Here is a 21,398-nt window from a genome sequence, read left to right on the forward strand (position 1 = left end):
GCGGCCCTCCTGGGATCTGCAGGGGCTGGGGGCCAATGGGAGTTCTGCCCCCACTCCTGCCCCTTTTTTCACCAAGGGGGCAGAAGCGCCACACACAGTGAGGGGAGCGATGGGGGCTTGGGCCCAGCCTGGCCATGCTTAGCAGCTCTGCTGGGGCCAAAACCAGGAGGAAAAGTGAAACTGCAAAGCTCTGGGAAAAGGGTGATGTGGGGCATGCCTTGGCATGGGGTGACACGGAACACCCTGCGTCAGGAAAGTGCGGTGGGCAGTGGGGCAGGGGCAGTGTGTGCCAGCATGGGGCTCGGTGTGGGGGGAGCAGGAGGTACAGCGTGGATTGGCACAAGAAAAGCGGGAGTTGGAACTTGGTTTAACAAGAGGGAGTGGTGTTGTGTACCAGGGCTGGGGGCGAGGGGCAAGGGATGTGCCCCAGGACTGGGTGCAGGTCGGGATGGTCTGCACCAGGGCTCAGTGCAAGGGAAAAGAAGAGGGTATTTGTGCCACGGTTGGTGCAGGGAATGGGGGATGCACACCACAGCTCAGTCTGAGGTCCGTGCAATGTGCACTACAGCTCAGTGCAAGGGACAGGGGATGTTCACCATGGCTCAGTGCAGGGGTTGAGAAGGTTCACCATGGCTCAGTGCAGGGATTGGGGGTGTTTGCCATGGCTCAGTGCAAGGTGCGGAGGATAAAGTACATGTAATGTGGCTCAGTGCAAGGGAAGTGGGACACGTACCGTGACCCAACACATGGGATGTGTAGCTCGTGTTGGGGCAGGGGCTGAGCCTCCTTGCTGCATTGGGTACCCAATCGGGCCGTGCCACAGGCACTGCTCTCCTTGGGGAGGCAGTAGGGGTGCTGTGTGGCAGCACCACAGTGTGGCCCTCTCGTCCTTCACAAGGATGACGTCGTGGAGTCCACCACCTCGCGACCATTGCACACCGTGGGCACGTACTGCGAGGCTGAGCCTGGCCAGGAAATCAGCAGTCAGGGGTGGGTTGGGATCTGGCAGCAGCACCCCACAGCATCCCTCAGGATGCCCAGGGTGGCCATTTCCCCCCAGACTGATGAAAGGTGCCCAGGGTGGCCATACCCCCTGGGGGTGGAGTTGAGGATTCCTGGGATGGTGAAGGACACCTGAGGGCAGGTGAATCCCCTGGGCTGGGGTGGAGGGTGCTCGGGCTGGCCATGCCCCCTGGGGTGGAAGATGCTGGTTCTGGCCACGTTCCCTCAGAGGAATGACATGTCCCCAAGAGAAGCACCCCTCTGGCAGCTATGCTGTGCTGGGACCTGAGGCACTGGGACAGGACAGGGAAGAGCCACTGGGTACACAGCATCCTTCATCTGTGCCATAGCCCATCATGCCCTAGCCCACCCCCCACTTTCCTTCAGGAGCCCATGTTGGGGTACTCTCACACATGCTCCCACCAGGAAGGGAATGCTTCCCCAGGCCTTTCCCAGCCCCACTGTGCTCACCTTGGGACTGGCTGGAGCTGGCAGCCGCCACGCTGAACCGAGCAGTGCCCACACGGTGACTGGCCACGTTCTTCTGTGGCTGGAAGAGTATGATGTGGAGCTTGGGTGTGAAGAGGCAGCCGAGGACCACGGTGCCACTGAGGCTCACTGAGATGCACATGGTGGTGGTCTGTACCTGGAGACATAGGCATATCAGGTACTCCACCCACCCACCCTCTGCCCCAAGCAGGGTAGGATAAAGCCCTCACTGTGGCACTGGCCAGGCCCACTGGGCACAGACTTCACCCTACGCCACACCACATCCCTCTGTCAGACCCACAGGCAAAGGAAGGGGACATGTCAGCCCTGCAAAGTAGGTATACTCTGAGCAGCATCCCCAGCCCTGCCAATGTGCTGCTTTGATGCTGTACTTGGGGCCAGAGCCCAGCATCCCCCCACCCCAGTGACCACTCCCTCTGGGGGATGCAGATCCTTTTTGGAACCCCCTGACTGCAGCTGCTCCATGGAGTCCTCAAGGCCCATCAAAAACATGTTTGGTTGCCCTTGCCAGGGAGGCTGAGGTACTGCAGGGTGCATCCTGTGCTCCCCAGTTCTTGGCATTGCTTGGCTCACCAGGGACCATGGGAGCTGGCATTCATGCCCTACCGTGGTGGGATGTGTGGATGAACCAACAGCTCATGCTTTCATGTCACAAGGTTGAAGGATGACAAATCATTCCTCCATGATCCATGAAGTGGTTTCTGGAGGTCTCGGGGCCATTTCCCACCCTCACCCTAGCAAGGGAGAAGGGAGCAGATCCTCTCTCCAGGACTCATTGCCCCCTCAGCCACAGCCCTTCAGGATCTTTCACCTGGTCCCAAAGGCCCAGTGCAGAGGTGCATGAATGAAGACCCTTCTTCACACCCATTAATCTCCTAATCACAAAACCCATGGGGCCTGAATCTCCAGGACCACTTAGATCGAGCCCTATTGGAACCCCTATGAGCTCTATTAGAACCCTCACAAAGCTCAGGCTCTTACACGGTAGTCGCTGGAGGTCACGTAGAAGATGGGCAGGAAGGCCAGCCAGATGATGCAGGTCGTGTACATGGTGAACCCAATGAACTTGGCCTCATTGAAGTTTTCAGGGCATTTCCGTGTCTTGAAGGCATAGACCGTGCAGAGGACAATCAAGAGGACATTGTAGGTGAGTGAAATGAGCATGTTGGAGTCGCGGTTGTTGCACTTGAGGGTGACGATGTACCTCTTGTCAGGCTCAGTCTCTTTGCCTGTGCCAGGGGTCTCCACCAGCAGCCAGATGATGACAATGATGAGCTGGCAAGAGATGAGGGCCATGCAGATGACCACCTGCGATGTGGGGCTTATGAACCGGGGGCGCTGGACTCCCTCCTTCACCCCGCTGAAGATCCTGGCAATGCGATTTGTTTTGGTCAAGAGGGCTGAGTAACAGACAGCGAAGGATGTGCCCAGCCCCAGGCGCCGCAGTGTGCACACCTCAGTGGAGGGCTTCGCGATGAAGATGAAGGTCATGCTGTAGCACATGAGGACCCCAGTCAGGAGGATGTAACACAGCTCTCGGCCAGAGGCCTTCACAATGGGGGTGTCGTTATTCTTCATGAAGACTCCAATAACAAACAGGGTGGAGATAAAGCCCAGACAAGAGATAGTGACAGGACCAATGGCCCAGACATCTTTCCAGCGGATGTACTCTTGAGGCAGCTCGTAGCAGCCATTCAAGGTCTCGTTGGGCCAGTAACCAAGACCACAGTCCATGCAGGTAAACTCATCCAGCAAGTATTCGTAGGGCTGGCAGGGAATGCAGATCCAGCAGCAAATGTCTCCAGGCTGCATGCTCTTGATCTCATTCTTCTTGCAAGGGTCACTGCATTGGGACACTGGGAGGGAGGTCTCAGCCCATGGGATGAGGCTGGTGTCGAGGATGAGCCCCTCAGCCCAGTAGCCCACTTTCTGGTACCGATACCGCCCGTCCATGTAGTGATAGTTGAAGATGTTGTAGCGCCCGATCCCATCACCATAGCGGTCAAATCGAACAACACTCTCAGTGTCTGCTGGCCTGAAGGGAGCTGGAGGAAGGACAAGGGGAGACCATCACTGCCACGGGGCAGGAGACCACTTGCTCCCAGCCTGGAGGCAGAGCTCCTTCAAAGGGTCACATCCCAACATGGCCACAGGAAATGTACAATCTCTTTCTTGCCTTCACTCCATCCTTGCTGCCTGTGCACACATTAGGAGAAGGAAAGCAAAGGTGGAGAACTACCTCTCCACCTTCCTGAGAGCCTCTCAGCCCTAGCCAGAACTGCAGGGACAGAGGGGGATTGTGCAGCCTACACAGCACTCAGTGATACTTGAATAGCCAGGTTCAGCCTAAGTCATAGAGGACACATTTCTAATTCACCACAAACTATATGAGTCCCTGATAAGGGGTATCCTTTCAGTTTAATCTCTGAAATGTGAATAAATTACAATATTTGCAAATGAAGGCTCCAAGGAAGGGTCCCTTGTGGGGCTGGTCCCACCCAGCCGTAGCAGCACGGAACTGATCACCAGCATCTCCACATGTCTCCAGTGGGGACAGAAGGACCAAGGATGATGGTGGGCCATTGGCACCCTTGGACAACCAAAGCCCACAGCACACAGGTCCCTGGCCATGGGCAGACTGGAGGAATTGGAGGGTCTTGGGTCAAATTGAGTCTCCTTCTTTCCTGTCCCTCCCTCCCCCCATCTCTTTCCATTTTGGCAGCCAAATCCCATCTCCACCTTGGACTCACCATCAAAATTAACATTGAGAATAAAGTCCTTGTAGAACCTCTTGCCATTGACAGGTTTCATGGCATCACAGAGCTTGAAGTCATCAGGGCACAGTACCCGGTGCATGTTGTGGAGAGAGTGAGCCATGGCGTAGACGGCATTGACCACAAATGTGATCTTGGACTCTGGCTCAAACTTCCCTGTCTTGAGAGAATATCGGCTACAGTCCTGTGTGTGGAAGCTGCACCTAAACTTCTGTTCCCAAAACTCCCGAAACCAGGGATTTCGGCTGTTGTTGTAGGGATGGAGGTTAAGGAAGTAGTCAGCAAACTCCTTAATGGGGTAAGCTGCCAACTCGATGGTGATGGCTCCCTCTGCCACCGCTTCACTTCCGGCCACCACACTCTCCAAGGCTCCCCACCCATCGCTTGCCACCCACATGAAGGACACATTGGCTCTCTGAGCAGCTGCCAACAGCTCCCGGGCATCTTCACTTCGTGTGAAGAGCACAACCACTCTGGCATTGGGCTTCTGCAGCAGAGCCCGGACCACCCCGTCATAGGTCTTCTTGTTCATGGAGCGCCCCACCTTCTCCGAGGTGGCGATGCAGATGTTGCGCATGCGGGCTTCTTGCTCAAAGGCCTCGATCCCCGTCTCCCCATAGTCACCCTCTGAGGCCACGGTGGAGACGTAGGTCCAATTGAAGAAGCGGAGGATCTCTGCCATGGCTTTGGCTTGGTAGAAGTCTGGTGGGACGGTGCGGGCAAAGTAGTCATAGCGGGACTTGTCACTGAGCTTGGCACTGGTGGAGGCATAACTGATCTGTGGGATCTGGAAGAGCCTCAGCAGGTTGGCCACCTGCATGAAGGGGGAGAGGTGAGTGCCTGAAGGTGTGGTCCAGCAAGGGACATTCCCACTGGAGGACCCCTGCCCAACACCCAGTGTTGCATGGTGCTCCCAAGAACTGACCTAGACCATCCTGGTCTGTGGAGGGACCAGAGAAGAATGGATGTCACATTCACAGAGTGCCTGAGCCTTCAGACATGCTCATTTCTGGTTTTTTCCCCTTAATATTTCAAACACTCCCCTCTGAAATCTGGGGCTGGAGAAGGGACAAATGGACTTGTAGAAAAGCAGAAACTCTGCTACGGGTGACCTGCAGGAGATGTGTGTAGGCAAGGAGAAAGCCAGGATGCCTGGCAGCCTCACAGCACAGGGTGGGAAGGGTTCTAGGGGCTGGAAGCCAGGGCAGAGCCCCCCATCCAGGCTGGGGGATGCTGCACAGCTGGGTCAGGGGACTGGTGCTGGTGCATCCCACACTGGGAGCCTCAGCAGGACTGGCATCTTCCAGCGCTTGGCAGAAGCCCTTGTTAGCTTCAAAGGGGAAAGAAGCCCACTAATGAGGCTGTTAAAATCCAGGCTCTGGGGACAGCAAGGGGGGCTCGGGTGTGCTGGCGGGGCTGCAGAGCCTGCCTACATCTCACTGCTCCCCAGGCAAGAGACACGGCTTAATTAACGTGGACAAATGATCTCAACAACAAAGTCCCCTAACGGCAAGAAAGTCCCTGAGCACAGCAATGCGACTGCCTGTCCTAACCACACATGGGAGCTGCCAGCCCACCATGCCCCCCCTATGCCCGCTGTGTTCCCCAGCTGCCCCACATTCTGCCCCTGCTGCCACCTGCCTGTACAGGGTCAGGACGGTGCCCCTTGTTGTGGGGACATGCTGGGTTCTCAGCAAGGGAAGGGACATACACCCAGGTGGGCTGTACTGGGATGCTGCCTCCATCATCCAGCCCCAGCTTCCTCCACCCCATGGTTGGGGATGCAGGGACCTCAGACTAAGAGACATGGTCTGTCACACACTGAAGACTCATTAGATCCCAGAGGGCACATGGCTCAGTGGTCACCCCCGGGACTCGGCTGAGCCTACTGGCTGCCTGAATCCTCAGGGGATGCTCTCCCTGCCAAAGCTGGCCCCTGGGTCCACAGAGCTGTGGTTTTAGGGACTGAGCTGCACCCCATCCAGGGTGAAAGCCAGGTCCAAGGTTTGAGGTGCCTGTTCCCATGAGATCACAGAGTACTTGGGGCAGTGACATCCTGTACCCACCCTGCCCTGTCCAGGCAGCTCTATGGGTGAGCCCCTCAGACATGCATGTCCCTCACAGTTGGCTGCACCTCTTGGGCTGGGTTTGGGAGGACAGAGGGGTCAGTGCTGCTTTGCCTGTCACAGCATGGACACGAGCACCAAGATCAACCCTGGTTGAGTAGCTGTGCCTTGTACCATGCACCACCGAGGGAGGAATAACCACCTGTCCCCTCATGGAACAGATCCACCAGCTTGGCTCCCATAGCTTATGACAGGTGGGGGAGTTTCCCACAGCTGGGTTTCCTGGGCAGTACCTGGATGGAAACATCACTGTAGGAGCCCCCGATGACACCGGTGATGGCAGTGGGCACGTCATCATGGACAGCGTAGGAGCCATCGGGGCAGATGTGCTCAGAGCCATCCACCCTGGTGAGGGAGGCACGGACAAAGTCCAGGGACTGCTCGAGTGCATAGGTGTCCTTGGAGCAGGTGTCGAGGATGTGGGCACCCAGCTTCACTCCCGGCAGGATGCTCCTGTCCTTGTTGATCTCATCCAGGGCAAAGAGCATGGCCTCCAGGCGCTGGATGCCACGGTGTTCATTGATCTTGCCACAGTCTTCGGTCCCCACTCCTTTCTCATGGACGGGGAAGAGGCCCCCAATCACTAGGTCCCCATCCATGCTGATCTCCTTCTTGCCAGACATGCCATGCCCTGCGGCCAGGCAGGTGGCCAGGTGCATCAGCCACAGCCAGGCGGCCAAGGGGACCGCCATGGGGTGTGCTGGCACCACTGGGGAACCTGCACCACCTCGTGTTACCTGCTGTCACCTTTCAAAGCAAGGGAAGGCAGTCCCCAGGCATTGAGTGGCAGGGGGTGGCACACCGTGGTGTCAGTAAGAGAGAGGGGTTGTACCACCTTGGAAGAGCCCTCAGCACCTGGAAAAGCAAGAGAAAAGCCACTGGGTCTGTGGGCTGCAAGGCAAGACAGGGATCGTGCCCAGGGACAGTGTCAGTGCTGCATGGGCAGACAAGGGCATGAGCCTGCCTGTGCCCCCCATGTGGGGTGCCCTTAGGAAGGAGACCCCTGCAGAAAGGTGAGGTGAACAGATGCAGTGGATCTCACAGTGACATAGTACCTCCAGGACACACACAAGTGACAGAGATCCCAGGGACCAAGGAGGGGCACAGGTACAAGTCTCTCCACAGCACTCCCAGGGATGCAGTGGCAGGGGGTGGGCACAGAGCTGGCCTCTCTGGCAGTACCGGGCAGAGCAGACTGCCAGGGGGCAGCTTGCCAGTCCTAAAATATCAAGGAGGGGGAAAGAGCCAGGGATGTCACCTGGCACAGGGAGCCTGGGCTGGGCAGGTAGAGCCAAAGTCAGCTCCAAGCTAAGCCCTCGACTCACGCAGCAACATCAGGGGTGCCGACAGCTCCCAACCTCCAGGCAAGAGCACTGCCAAAAGCAGCCAGCCATGAGCCCACCATGCCTGCAGCACCAGTATCCACAGTATTTTAATCCCCATCCCATAACCATGGAGCCCTCCCACCCCATTGCTGCCCCCAGGGCTGCCCATGGCACCAGGGCTGGAGCAGGGACTTGCCCCTGGCTTCATCCTCCTCCAGTGACGTGCGGGGCTCTGGCAGCCGTGGTGCTTCAGAGTCTGTTCTCTCACCACCGCCCCTTCCTTCCCCGTATACTAAATTCAGAGATTTCAGTAAAAGTAAGAGCCAGGTTTGCTGACTCCCTCTGCAGAAAGCATGGAGGCGCGGGGGAATCAAAGGCTTTTGCAGCAGGCAGGCCTTGTTTTGGCAGGAGATGCAATCCCCTCAGAGATCCATTGTCTTTTCCCAAATCACAGGAGAGATTTGTTTCCTATTTGAAGCTGACTGCTGAAATCCCAAAGGGCTGGTGTTTCAGGCACCATGGGAGAAGGAGACCCTTTGGCAGCTCAGAAGCCTCAGGCTGCTCTGGCACAGAAGGCTGCCGGTGCCATGTGGGACCCAGGGCTTGCCCACAGCCGAGCACAGCTCATGGGGGCACAGGGGGCGGGAGGGTGCTGCTGGAGAGTGCTGGCCCTCCTGCAGCTCCCCACAGCCACTACCGAAGCCACGCTCTCCGAACAGGCGCAGAGCACTCCCTGATGCCCCCAGGTTGCTCCTGGACAGGCAATGGCTGTGCTGGAGGAGCCCTCTGGCAAGAAGCCAGTGCCAGTGGTGATGCCCAGGGGGATGTGGGCAGTGGTATGACACAGGGCATAATTGGGTGGGGTGGTGAGACACATGTAGAACTTCTACTTCTCCCTGCCTCAAAGTGCCTGTCCCTGGGTGCTGCCTGCTGGCAATGAGCCCCCAGCTGTCTCAGGACATCTACTACCTGACCCCATAATTGGAAGAGTTTGGGGAAGGGCAAGGAAGAGTCCCAGCCTTGTTTCAGGCATTGAATGACCCAGGGTTTCTGAAACCAGGAAAGAGGGCACAGGCACATGGATTATTAATGGAGCCCACCAGTGGCAGGCTAAGCCTGACTCGGGGGTCTAGTGACACTGGGAACCTGGGTCCTTGTGGTCCAGCTCTTCTGGGGCAGTTGGCAGAACCTACCACATGAAAGGCACCTTCAGGCCAAGCTCCTCTGAAGGGCAAACCATCACCCACCCTGATGGACATGAGAGCAGAGCTGCCGCCATTCCCGCAGCTGCTCAGCTGGACTGGCATAGTGCCGGGGGTTATAGCCCGCGGGAACCTCTGCAAAACATTCTGGGGAGGTGAAGCATCAGGCAGCGCAGAGCCAAGTCCATCCCGACAGCCACAGAACTGCGGGAAGCTCCTGCAGGCTGCCGACAGCCTCCCCTTAGGAGCGCATCACGATGACAAGGGGCCGTGACTACTCTGTCCCCTGAGCGGTTCTCACCCCCTGCCAGGAGCCCTGACCCCTCCGAGACCAGCACCCCTGGGGCTGTGTGGATCTGGGGCGTGTGCGAGAGCGACAGTGCTGGGGTGGCGCAGCGGGAATATCACCTCCCACGAGGGTCCCAGAGGTCCCACCGCCACTCACCTCTACCAGAACCTCCCCACAGCCCCCTTGCCCCACGGGCTGCCATCCCTTGTGCCCCGCGGGGCCAAGACGCCTTCCCGGAGCGCTGCTTCGGCGTCCCCGCTACCGCAGGAGACCCATATCCCGTCCCAAACGCGCCCCGGGGTCCGGCTGCCCCGGCACAAACACAGCCCCTCGCAACGCCACTGCTCTCCTCCGCCCCGACACCCGGAGCGGAGACGCGAGGGGACGGCAGGAGCGGGGGATCTGTTCCCGCCGTGCCGGGCGGTCACGCCGCTTCCGTGCCCCGGTGCCGGCGGGCAGCCTCGGACAGGGGCTGCGGCGGTGTGTCCCGCTGGGTGCCCGTTGCGGGGCTAGGCGCTGCCCGGGGCAGCGGAGGAACGGGGACCCCCCAACCCCTTCTCCCGGAGCCTCGCGTCCTGTGCCGGGCAGCGGGAAGCGGCGGGAGTGGCCCCGGTGCCATCCAGACCGCCTGCACACCCACCCGACACTCCGGTGCCGGTGCCCGGGCTCCACTCCCTTCCCGTGGCTCCGGGAGCCCCGGCACCGGGCACCGGTCGCCGAGCCCCGCCGTGCCCCGGCCCCGACGGCTGCGGGGGATCGCCGGTGTCCGTGCCGCTCCGACGCGGGCACCGACACTCTGGAGGCGGCGGAGCGCCGCCGGGGCACGGCGTGGCCCGAGGCCACGGGGACGAGAGCGCCGGAGTGGGACCGCAGCCCTTACCTGGGCCCGGTGAGATGTGCCAGGAGCCGGTGCCGGTGCGGCGGCTGCCTCGGAGCTGCGGCTGCCGCCGCCTCCCGCCGCCGCCTCTGACACTCCGCCAGCACCAGACGAGTGGAGCCGCTCCGCCCCTCGCCCGGCCCGGCCCCCGCCCCGGCTCGGCCCGGCCCCGGTCCGGCCCGGCGGGCAGTGGCACCCCCGGGGCCATCTCGCTTGCCCCCCGCTCTCTCCGGCACCGGCAGGGCTGTGGCAAAGCCGGGGACAGATGGCCGGGTTCGCGCAGGACACAGGCAGGGAAGGCAGGAGCAGGCAGGATGTGGCCAGAGAAGACAGAACATAGGCAAGACATAGCCAGAGCCAGGGAAGGGATGGCCAGACTGAACCAGGGCACAGATTAGACACGGGCAGGGAAGGCACGGAACAGGCAGGGCATGGCCAGAGAAGGCAGAACACAGGCAAGACATAGCCAGATCCAGGGAAGAGATGGCGAGACTGAGCCAGAGTACAGGCAAGACACAAGCAGGACATGGCTAGAGAAAGCAAGGCACAGCCAGATTGAGGCAGGACACGGGCAAGACACGGCTAGATGCAGGCATGGGCTGGCCAGGTTCAGGCTGGGCAGAGGCAAGGCATGCCCAGAGCAAGCAGGACCTGCCCTGGCAGATCTGGCAGGGCACAACTCAGCACCCGCTTCCCTGGGCTCGGAGCCCCCAGCTCACTCTCAGCCAAGTAAGAGGGGTTCCAGCACCAGCTCAAGCTCCACAGCCACAAGCTGGTGCTCCAGGAGTGTTCCCCACTTGCCTGGCCTGCCCTCTGCTCCCCAAACATCCAGCATCACCCCACTGCCCTCCACTCCACACAGGCCCAGCACTCACTGTCAATCCAAGCACGGAGCTGGGGAAGGCTTTGGACCATTCAAAGACAGAGGTACTGGCAAGGTTTAGCGTTCCAGATCTCCACCACTTACCCAAACTCCTTCTAGAGCCATTCGACTGCCCAGGATCCTGACGTGCTGCATCTCCACTGACCCTGTGCTGGCAGCCCAGCTGTCCTGGAGAGCTCTGTGATTTAGGGACAAGAAGGCAGACAGGGGTGTTTCTGGGGCATCACCCCAAATAACCGCCTCACTGCCCCTGTCCCAGTTGCCCTCCTGCCAGCTCCTGCTCTTGCAGGCTGCAGGTCAGGGCACTGCAGTGAGTCAGACCTTCTCTGCTGGACTCCCTTCCCCCAGCAATCCTGGTTTGGGGAGGATAACCCAGAACTTCCATGGCAAGGTCGTCTCAGGAGTTCTATGGCAGCAGGACCCCAGACTCCACTGGCCTGTCTCCTTTCAAGCCTGTTATCACAGATGGAGTGGGACACTGGGGAGAGGAGTGTGACGGGGCTTGGGGACCTTCCATGCAGGCTAGGAGGGACAGAGAGCTGGGGAGATGTGCTGTGCTGAGAGACACTGGCACTGCCACAGTCCTGCTTGCCCCCCAGCAGATGAGACCTGGCACCAGGCTCACACACACCTCGGCACTGCCTGCTTTGCTCCCGCTGCTGCTTCAGTGCTGCCAGTGTCAGGAGGATGATGGCAAAGCCTCCTGGGCCCCCATCTTCAGCAGGGTTAGGGGACCAGCAATGTTCGGCTATGCTGCCTGGTTCCAACCCCCCTAGAGCCTCAGCCAGGCATAAATATTTCAGGGGGCTTGGCAGTTTTTTAATAAGCAGCAACAAAGATAAACACCAGGAAGAGCAATATTTTTCCATGTGGGCTGGAGGAGTTTAATATTTTATCACTCAGCGCACAAAATATTTATGAACAATCTCATGTCAATCACTGACTGAGGACTACTCCTGACCTTTCCAAGCCAGGGAGGACACACTCCCACCATGGAGGGACAGCCAAGCCTCCCCTGGTCCTTGGACTCCCATCCCAAGTCCTCGGTTTTGGGCTGCCATGTCTGACCGCCAGGATACAACCCCTGGGCTGCTGGAGGCACCAAGGGCACTCAGTAAAGTACTCTGGCACCTGGCATTGCCCTGGGACACTATGGTGGTGATGTCCAGGCTGCTCCCTTGTCCCAAGCTGAAGGACAGGAAACTGGGACCACTATGAGCAGCCCTCCCTGCCTGCACTCCACAGCTGCAGGATGAGGCAGGTGAGATGCCATGAAGGCACAGCACAGGCAGCCTGGTGTGCCCTGCCACAGGAGGAGGTCCAGCAGCAGCCCAGGGACCCAGCTTTATTGGTGTTATTCTCTCCATGTTCCCATGAGGAGCAGGGATGCCACCTCCTTCAGCTCAACCCAGCTCAGGACAGTGACTGGGACCCTTCCCTGCTCCCTGCTCAGCTTGCAGAAGCTGAGGATGCTGACCATGGCCCCATGAGGTTGCCCGGGCAGGGAGCAAGTGTGAGCAGCAGGGATGCAGAGCCTTTGGGCAGTTCCCTGACTCAGCTGGGGGGCACAGGGCAGCCCATGAGCAGACTCCACCCACAGCCCACTCTCCACCATGCAGCAGGACAGCACAGTCAGCCAAGAGGCAGTGAGCAACACACCAGCCACTGGTGAGGAAAGGCATCCACTTTATTACAGACCCCAAAGCGCCTGTGATAGTGCCAGGAGGACCACATTTACATGGGATGTTTCCATTGTTCAGCAAGGGGAAGAGCAGAGGTGAACAAACCCAACCGACTCAACTCACAGCTCTTTGGTGCTAGAAAATGTGGTGGTGTGGCAGAGGGAAGCTGTGGGTGAGAGGGGCACCAGCAGAGATGAGGGGGGAGGGACACCTCTACCATCCACCACCACCCCCGAGACACCTGCAAGGAGTTTGTGACACACCCAGACACAAACAACAAATGCAATTCGCTGTCCTGCACCTCCCTGGCACCAGTGAGCACCACAGAAAACCCCCCACCTCCCGGCACCCCCAAAACAGTCAAACACCCTTTCTGCAAAGAGGGACAGCAGGTCCTGGGGGGAATCAGCAACCAAAATCTCTTGGCTGGAGAGGAAGGAGGTGGGAAAGGTGACTGGTTCCCAGTAACTCAGACCCTGGCAGAGGTGAGTCAGCCAGGTCTCTGCTTCACTCCTCTCCTCTCTCAGCAGCAATGGGCTCCTTGGTCCACTTGTCTGTGACCTCCTGGTTGCCTGCATAGCCCACATCAGGCAGCAGGGCTGGGGCTCCCTCCCCATCCCCGGCAACCTCCAGGTCCAGCTCTTCGAAGGAAGAGCCACTGGCTCCCGACTCGCTGTAGCTGTGCTCGCTGCGGTTGTCCCCCTCCTCCCGGCCTCGGCTGGCTGGGAAGGGCAGCAGGATGGAGGTGGCCACTGAAGTGTCTCTGCTGTCAGTTGTGGCCTCCACGCTAATGGAGCTTGCCTCACTCATGGTGTCAGCCCCTGGGATGGAAAGAGAAGGGAAAGGAGTGAATACTGTGAAAAAGAAGAGACAGGCATTGGGTGCCATAACCTTCAAAGCCAACAGAAACCTAGAGATGTCAGTCCACAACAGAGACCAGCTCCTATCTCTTATCACCTTCTTTGCCTTTGAGATATGACTGGGCTAAGACAAGAAGCTGGACTCAAGCAGCTCCCTGAAATCAGGGCACCCCCAAGTTAGTACAAACAACCCCCGGCTTCCAGCTGTGCACTGATCTCCTGGCCATGCCCTGGCCTCAAGGCTGCTCTCTGTGCACACACCAAGGACTTGGCTAGCCCCTCCTCAGGCAGAATGCATAGCCTGGGAGCTGGGGGACAAGGCTGCCCTGTCAGGGCACCATGAACAGGGTGAGGAGCAGGATGCTGTGCTGTGAGTGTGATGGGAAGATGCAACACTGAACACTTGAACACCCAAGAGGATGGTGACACATGGGCAGGTCCTCAGATGTGCTGCTGTCAGAGGCAGGTGTATGTTCAGCCTCATGCCAGGGCATCCTGGTGCCTTCAGCACCCAACAACCTGTTCCCACTCCTTCTGTGGCTCTCTCGCAGCTCTGGCAGCAGTGTGAAGGCAGGCAGGGCAGCAGCAGACAGGATTTGGGGTGCCAGAGGATGGCGGGAGCCTTCCCAGCTCACTTGGCACTTCTCCACATCACCTGACTGCCAGCCCCACCCCCTCTCACGACCGAGCCCCGCTGGGGGTGGCCCCGGCCTGCCCAGGGGGACCCCTTGGCCCTCCGCCCCCTCCCCAGGTCCCTGCCTCATTAGCTCCATCGACAACACAATTAAGGAGTCGACAAGGAGAGGAAAGTGTCAGCAGCTCAGCGCTGTTGCCAAAGCAACCAGCCAGGAGACAAAACCCTCTTAAAAAATCTTAATCATTGCTAATTACGACATCACAGATCCACGTGGTTAATTATGACATCACGTTGTTAATTACAATACAGCAGCAAACACTGGGCAGGCTCCTCCATCACAGCCCTCCCTGCTCCATCTTCCCCCTCCCTGCCTTGCACAGGTAGGAAGTGTGTGTGCCAGGGCTCTCTTGCTTCCTGATACCTCCACCCATGCCAGGCTGGATGACCTTGCTGAGGATCATGCCCCACACCAGGAGGGAAACCAGAAGTCCCGCTCAGGAGCAGCACCGGTGGAGGGGTTGCAGCTTGCCACAAACAGGGCTGGGAAGTGGCAAAGAGGATGGTGATGATTATGGAGACTCCCAGGTGGGAGAGGAGAGCCCTCTACTACACACTGTCTCCTGCTGGTGCAGCTCCATCCTCAGCTTCAGACACAGGGCTGTCTCAGGCTCACACAGGCATTTCCAGCCTCCCTCGGGATGCCCGGGGCTGGGCTGCTCGCCCTCCTCCAGCTGTGTGACAGCCACTGATCTCCTGGAGGAGACCCACCAAGGAGGGAACTTGCCTTCCAAACATCCTGAAATCCCTTTTTGTGCTGTTTTTACTCCCGGCCTGGGCAGCTGCCAGCAGAACTGCATGTAAATGGCAGTCCTCTGTCTTCTGAGCAGCATCATCCCACGGTCCTGCCGGCTGAGTGATGGCTGTTCGGAGAGGACTGAGCAGTGGCAGTGGGATGAGGAGTAGCCAGAAAAGATCCGCAGACACAGCACACCCATGGCTTCAACCCATCGTGATGGCATATTGGCTTCATCTCGCCTGGAAAGGAGCCTGAGCCTCTACCCTCTCACCTTGTCCAGAGAGTGCAAACCCTTTGGCAGCTGACACAAGTCAAGCCTTGGGTGGGCCCCCCAGGCAATGCCTGGTGACCCCACACACAAAGGAGAGAACAGCTGCCCACTGATGTGCCGCCTTCGCTGCAGCATCAGGGAGCACCTCAACACGGAAACTACATTTACTCTAAGTTAAAAAGGATGTTCTGCACACTGCAGCGAGGCACTCGCTGAAGGGGATGGCAGCCACTGAGTGGGCAGCAGAAAGGTGGGAGGTGCTGTCCCACCTGACAGGACCTTGGCAGGGCAGTGGGTCAGCGGGGAGCCTCTGGGAAGACGGAGAGTGTGCAATCCCCAAGCCTGGGAGCCAGCTAAGGGTTTGCCAGATCTCTAGTGAGGATCTCAAGAAAAGAAATAATCCAGTTTGGCCAAATTGGTGGCCTGAGGTGCCATGGACACATTCCCACCACGGCTTCATGACAGCTCACATCATTCGTAGTCATCTTGCGTCCCTCTGAAACCCAGGACAGGAATGACACTGACCCCCCAAGCCGTGCACAGCACCCCTCCCCTGGCACCCCAGGGGCCATTTCAGGTCAGAAGCTGTCACATAACCCCATGCCACAGAGCAAAGAAGTTCCTGAGGAGAGGAATAGCGGCTCAGGAAGGGGAAGACAGGGATGAAGCTGACCTGCACACTGCTCCGAGCCATCACTGTGGGAAAGCACTGCTGTCCTCACCCTTGTAGCTGCCTTCTTCTCCCTCGCTCAAAGGGTGACAAATAAATCGAGTCCTGTTTCCTTTCAGCCGCGCACTTTGTCACTGCTCTGTCGCTTCTGATCATGTTTGAGCAGCCTCAGCTGGCATATTTGCCTGTTTCAGCAGCTTCACTCTCCTCCACACAGGACAGGACTGGCTCTGGCACAGCCATTTGGCCTGGCCAGGATGGATGTCTGGGGCGGGCAGGGTGACAGACAGAGCTGCGGCTGCTCCTGGGGACCATGCGGGGTCAGCTCTGACAGAGGATGTGGCAAGAACACCCAGCTGTCCCAGCACAGCCCAGGGAGGCCAGGCAGGCTGTGCAGGAGGCTCCAAGATGGCAATGAAAGTCCTATTAGAAGGGCAAGCAGGAGTTCAGCTCTTATCTTGTAGGCAGAGGCTTCCAGCAGCTGTTACATGCGCTTGTCTATCCCTCCCTGCACACCTTGCTTGGTTTTCCTGTGAGCCAGTGCCCATTCCCTGCATCCATCTTCTTAAGCCCAGTTCCTGCATCAGGAGCTAGAGCAGCACCCCAATCCAATGTGGCTCTTCCCTCTGCCATGCAGCAAGGTGCCAGACACCCTGTGGAAACTCCTCCTCTGCCCTGCTCTTCCAAGGATGGCGTATCCCACTGTACCTTAACTTGGTAGGAATGTGGAACCCAGAAGTTTTCATTTGGGAAACAGAGACACAGCCTGGGATGAAGATACACGAGGGTGTTGAGGAGCCCCCAAAAGGTTAGGGCCATGTAGGAAGAACGGAAGTGAAGCAGCCAACTCCAAGAGACCAGTTGCAGATGGGTGCAACAGGAACCACTCACCTCACACTGCCAACGAGCCTGGTGGGGAGCCGCCCTCACAAGGCAGTTCAGCCCTGTGCCATCCCAGGTACTGGCATTCCCAAATCCAGAATGTGAACTGGCTCCCCTCCTGCATTGCCCCAGTGAGACATTGATGCCTGTGCATTGCTCTTCTCTTGGTGCTCCCAGGCCCTGTCTTTTCCCCCATTCAACCAAATATTCATTGCCCCTAAACATTACATCAGTCTGCTGCTGGGACACAGCTCCTCCATGCTTGCCAAAGCTCACATACAAGCCACCAGGAAAGGGACCAGGGCAGGCAGACCAGCAGGAAGGCATGGCAGGAACTCTGTGCTGAGCCTCTTCTTGGGATGCAGGGGCAGGCAGGAATAGGCAGAGCTCTTCAGAGGATAAAAGCAAGCAGGAACGAGGCAGAACACATCAGGGAAGGTGCCCCTCCACCATGGCACTGAGGTTAAGTGGGTGCCATCAGTTGTACCTGAATGCTGCTGGACAGACTCAGCTCCAGCAAAATGAGCACCTGAGACTCTGGGAAGAGCCATGTGCTCAGGAACCATCTGTGTTCAGGCCAGCAAGCCCATGTCGAGAGGCTGCTTTTGTTTGCTTTCACCTTTCATGCGCTGCAGCGGGGTCAGCGCTGCTGAGAGGGAGCCGGGAGTGAGGGCCCGCTGAGCGCCGGGCTGATGCCAAAGCCCCAGAAAATAATTAAGTACAAAACAACTAATTGTGATTGACACTGGCCCCCTGGAGATCTATCAGCAGCCTTCCAAAAAAGCTTCCTGTCTTTCCGATGACCCTGATGATGGCGAACAAGGGACGGAATTATTGCAGACAAGCCACAGCCCCTGGCCCCTTCCTTGCATATTGAGTGTGTCCGTCCTCAGCAGAACTGCCAGCACCCTGTTCTGTGCAGAGCAGCAGCAGAAAGCAGACTCTGGACCCTGTCCCAGCAGCCTCTGTGGCCACTGGTTTTGCTCAGAGCTGCAGGCACCTGGCACTTTGCAGGGTGAGCTCAGGAACAAGGACAAAAGATGACATGGAGATATGTGCTCCAAGGTCAGGATGTTTGAGAAAACAAATTCAGGCTTTTCTTACACATCCAAGTTACTTGGTACTGTCTGGCACCAGCCACAATGACAGGTGAGGAGAAATGGCAACACCTTCCACTTGGAACTCAAGCCTTTGATTCGAGGAAAGTGTAATCCAGCTGCTGGGAAGGAGTTTCATGGGCTGTAACCAACAGGTGCTGTTTCCACAGAGACAAGTTCCTGGTGTCAGCAGGCCAGTGGCAGTGGGACAAGGATGCTCACTGGGCACCATTGCCCTCTGCACAAGCCCAGACCCTCCCCACACAGTGCCACCCTCCCCACTGTCAGCAGTTGTCCCAGCCTCGGGCACTGTGATATTACAGGGATGTAGGAGATCACAGGGACTACCAAGACCCACAGGTAGGAGCTGCACAAGCAACCCAGAAGCTTGCCACATCCTCAGCCCTCTCCAATGGCAAGAGCAAGGATGTGACACTCTGCCAAACCTGGTTCTGTCACTGTGCCCAGCAACGACAATCACAGTGCAACATTCAAGTCCAAATCTTTTGGTCTCAGAGGCAAGGCCAACCTCACAGATACTATTATTATTTTAAGCTGGTTTTGTGCAGACTCAGCAGATGACACTGCATCAGACTGCACTGACAAAAGCTTATCTACATGGCTAGAATGGGAGGGGTGGTGGAGAAGCTGGCCCAGAGCTGCTGCCAGGGAGCCCAGACCAGAGTCTCCCATATGAGAAAGTCCAACATTGTCTGCTGTCTAAAACTGGGAAGACCTTCTCAGCCCTTCCTCCATCAGGGCAGGGGACTCCCTCACTGTTGGGATGCTGGCAGTGGTACCCCAGTGAAAGCACTGAGACAGCCAGTGTGCAGGGCAGTGGCTGCTCCCAGCATCCCTGGATGTTCTGCAGGATCATGCATCCCCTGAGCAGGGCAGAAAGGAGCACATGCAGCTACTGAAGGCACCACCCTGAAGCTGCTTTTGCTCTCACAGATCCTGCCATCTCTCTCCAAAACCATGGGAAGACGTCAGAGCGAGTGGGCTTTGGGGCACCTTTGGCCAAGCCAGGCTGGTGCCCAGAGCAGCTGCCCCGACACAAGGCAGAGAGGAGATAAGCTGAGTGAGCACCGTGAAAACACAGGACCTCAAAGCACTGGGAAACAGCTCCAATTAGACTCTTCACTGCGGTGCTAAATGGACAGAGCTCCCAGAAAGCAATTCCCAGGCTTGCTTTTACACTGCACACGATTAAGAATTAAAGCGACCCAAACCTGAAGATGTGTTAAAATAAATGACCCAACTGCCTGGGAGGCAAGCAGAGCCATCATGGTTTTTTCATGCCCATTACACAAGCATGTGGGGCAGGAGGAGGCGGCTGCCCCTGCCAGTAGCCAGCCAAGGTGCCTTGTCCAGGCCCGGGAATGCTCCGATAGTCGGCTCCCACATCTCACAGGCATGGGAGCACGTGGGCCGGCAACGGCAACTAGCATTTTGGGTTACTATAGCACTGCTGTTCTGCGCCTACAGCCATTGTGGTTCCTTCCTGTATGAATACATCCAGGCTCCAACAGATCTTGCTGAGCAGATGCTCTCAGGCAACTCCACCACCAGCTACAGCAACCTGGTATTTAAGCTCTTCGCAGTCCCAATATGTAACAGATGAAGATGAGATCAAGGAAGATGTATATGACAAAGAGAAAAACAAGCCCAGCTGCAACCAAAAGCTGTGAGATTCAGCTCTGCACTGACAACAGAGGGCCAGTGGCTCATTGGCAGCTTGGCCCTTGCCCAGATGCCACGGGGGTTCCTGCGTGCTCCCCGATGCATGGCATGACACCTTGGGGACAATACCCTTGGGGATCAGCCCAGGGTGAGGGGAAGAGACTTGCTGAGATTTGGAGGTTGGGCACCAGGTCAGCCCCTTTGTCTGCTCAGGCAGCAGCACTGGGGACACCAGGACCCCCACCATTGTGAGGGCTCATGTTGATCAGAGATGGAGCCCATGTGCAAGCCATGGATACCTGTGATGTCTGTCTGGGCATCCTCAGCCTCAACTGCAGCAGCCCTGCTCTTCCTCTCCAGTTCTTTCATTTCAGGCACATAGAAGTCCCCCTGGCGGGCAAGGGGACACACAAAGTAGATGCGGTCCTGCTTGTAGATCTCGATCCGGGGGTGGGCACACAGTTTCCTCTCCTGAAAGACAGCAGGCAGGCATGAGTCAGGGATGTGCCCTCGACCCCCACTGCAGCAGCCCCCACCACACAGACCTGCCAGCCTGTGTCATAGGCTGACATACCCGGCTGGAGGCCCACTGAGGAACATTCCAAAACCACAGTGCTGCTTTCCTTATCACAACAGCCCACACATACTAGGGCAGGCAGGTTTGGCCCTGGGCATAAGCAGCCAAGCAGGCTCAAGGAGGAGATACCGAAGACCATGAGAGATTCATTTCCCCCAGCTCAGCCTTGGCTTTGGTGCACATCTTCAGGGCTGGAGCAAGGGCCTTAGGGGAGCAGGGCAGCTGCTTCACAAAGACCTGCCAAATCTCCAGCTCCGCCCAGCAGCACGGCCCCACGAGCGGGCGTAGCGCATCTCTGATAATTAATATAATCCAGAGCCGACAGCTCAAGCAGCTCCTTTCAGGGGGAGTGGGAGATGAATTTCTGGCATTTCAGACAAGTCCTTCTCCTCCTCTTCCTCGTCCCATTTCCCTCTGACAGCACTCCTCAAGACCTCAGACCCCCTAGCCTGCCAGGGACCCACGATAGGGGCATGTCCCCCTGGGCTGTGCAGCCCAAGCCGAGCCAGGGCTGGGGGGACTCTCGGGGTGCCGGGGCCAGGCCGAGGAGCAGCTGGACCCATCTTGCCACCCCCTCCTCACCCGCCCGCCCGCCAGCTGCTTGCTGGCAGAGGGGGCGGCTGATTGCAAGCTGGGTGAGAAAGGAGAGTCTCTTCACCAGGTTTCTTTTTCTTTCTTTCCCCTTTTCAAAATCACTGACAGCTTTTATTTAACCCTACAACCACCCTGATTATCCTTCTCCTCCTGCTCCCTGCCCCAACTATTCTCTTCCTCTCTCTTGCCCTGACTATTCTCTTCTTCCTCCCTGTCTCAACTATCCTCCTCCATCATGGTACACTGGTGTGGCTTGCCCAGACATCCTCCAGCAGGGTCCCCATCCCTCTGGGACTTTCTGTAGCCACATCTGGCCCTGCTCCAATGATGAGCTCTATGGACACATCAATCATGACCTTACAAAAGCCTGTTCATTCCTGACTCCCTTCACCCCTGAGATGGACCAATGGGATTAAGAATCATTTATTTCCCAGACAAATGCCAGCACCAGGCAGGATCCACAATGTGAGCCAACACTGACCCTCTTCCCAGTGCTGGCAGCAAGGATATCTGAAGAGCCACCTCCATGCTGCCAGGATGCTGCACAAACAAAACAGGGAGAAAATCCCACATGAGCAGTTTTTGGGTCCATTTTCCTGGGAAAGCCTGCAGGAGCTAGCCAGTTTACCCAGCAGCACCACAGTGGCAGAAACACTACCCC

At 57.8% G+C, this 21,398-nt stretch overlaps 2 protein-coding genes across 4 annotated transcripts in view; both read right to left on the bottom strand.

The window, feature by feature from the left end:
• Window positions 1–796: 796 nt before the first annotated feature.
• GRM2 (glutamate metabotropic receptor 2) lies at window positions 797–10,197 on the bottom strand. The gene is made up of 6 exons (XM_071550734.1): window positions 10,109–10,197; window positions 6,646–7,267; window positions 4,263–5,100; window positions 2,494–3,557; window positions 1,474–1,648; window positions 797–965 (listed from the first exon to the last, which is right to left on the bottom strand). Exons 2-6 carry the CDS (start codon window positions 7,102–7,104, stop codon window positions 892–894), a joined length of 2,610 nt encoding a protein of 869 aa, XP_071406835.1. The 5' UTR covers window positions 7,105–7,267; window positions 10,109–10,197; the 3' UTR covers window positions 797–891.
• Window positions 10,198–12,657: 2,460 nt separating this feature from the next.
• The window catches only part of TEX264 (testis expressed 264, ER-phagy receptor), a 37,891-nt gene continuing 29,150 nt past the window's right edge, over window positions 12,658–21,398 (bottom strand). For all 3 annotated transcript variants that reach the window (XM_071550738.1, XM_071550736.1, XM_071550737.1), the window contains exons 5-6: window positions 19,866–20,037; window positions 12,658–13,491 (exon numbers count right to left, since the gene is read on the bottom strand). In XM_071550738.1, the coding sequence (XP_071406839.1) occupies window positions 13,178–13,491; window positions 19,866–20,037 (486 nt within the window). In that variant the 3' untranslated portion in view covers window positions 12,658–13,177. The remainder of the gene's footprint in view (window positions 13,492–19,865; window positions 20,038–21,398) is intronic.

The sequence above is a fragment of the Pithys albifrons genome, chromosome 3 (assembly GCF_047495875.1).
Source record: "Pithys albifrons albifrons isolate INPA30051 chromosome 3, PitAlb_v1, whole genome shotgun sequence".
NCBI lineage: Eukaryota > Metazoa > Chordata > Aves > Passeriformes > Thamnophilidae > Pithys > Pithys albifrons.

What these genes read in the sequence shown, in the direction of transcription:
- GRM2 (XM_071550734.1), bottom strand. Translation starts at nt 7,104, where the DNA reads ATGGCGGTCCCCTTGGCCGCCTGGCTGTGGCTGATGCACCTGGCCACC. An exon ending in TCTCAATGTTAATTTTGATG is followed by an intron (nt 3,558 to 4,262) that starts GTGAGTCCAAGG and finishes TCCTTCCTCCAG; the next exon opens with CTCCCTTCAGGCCAGCAGAC. An exon ending in CAGCTCCAGCCAGTCCCAAG is followed by an intron (nt 966 to 1,473) that starts GTGAGCACAGTG and finishes TTTCCTGGCCAG; the next exon opens with GCTCAGCCTCGCAGTACGTG.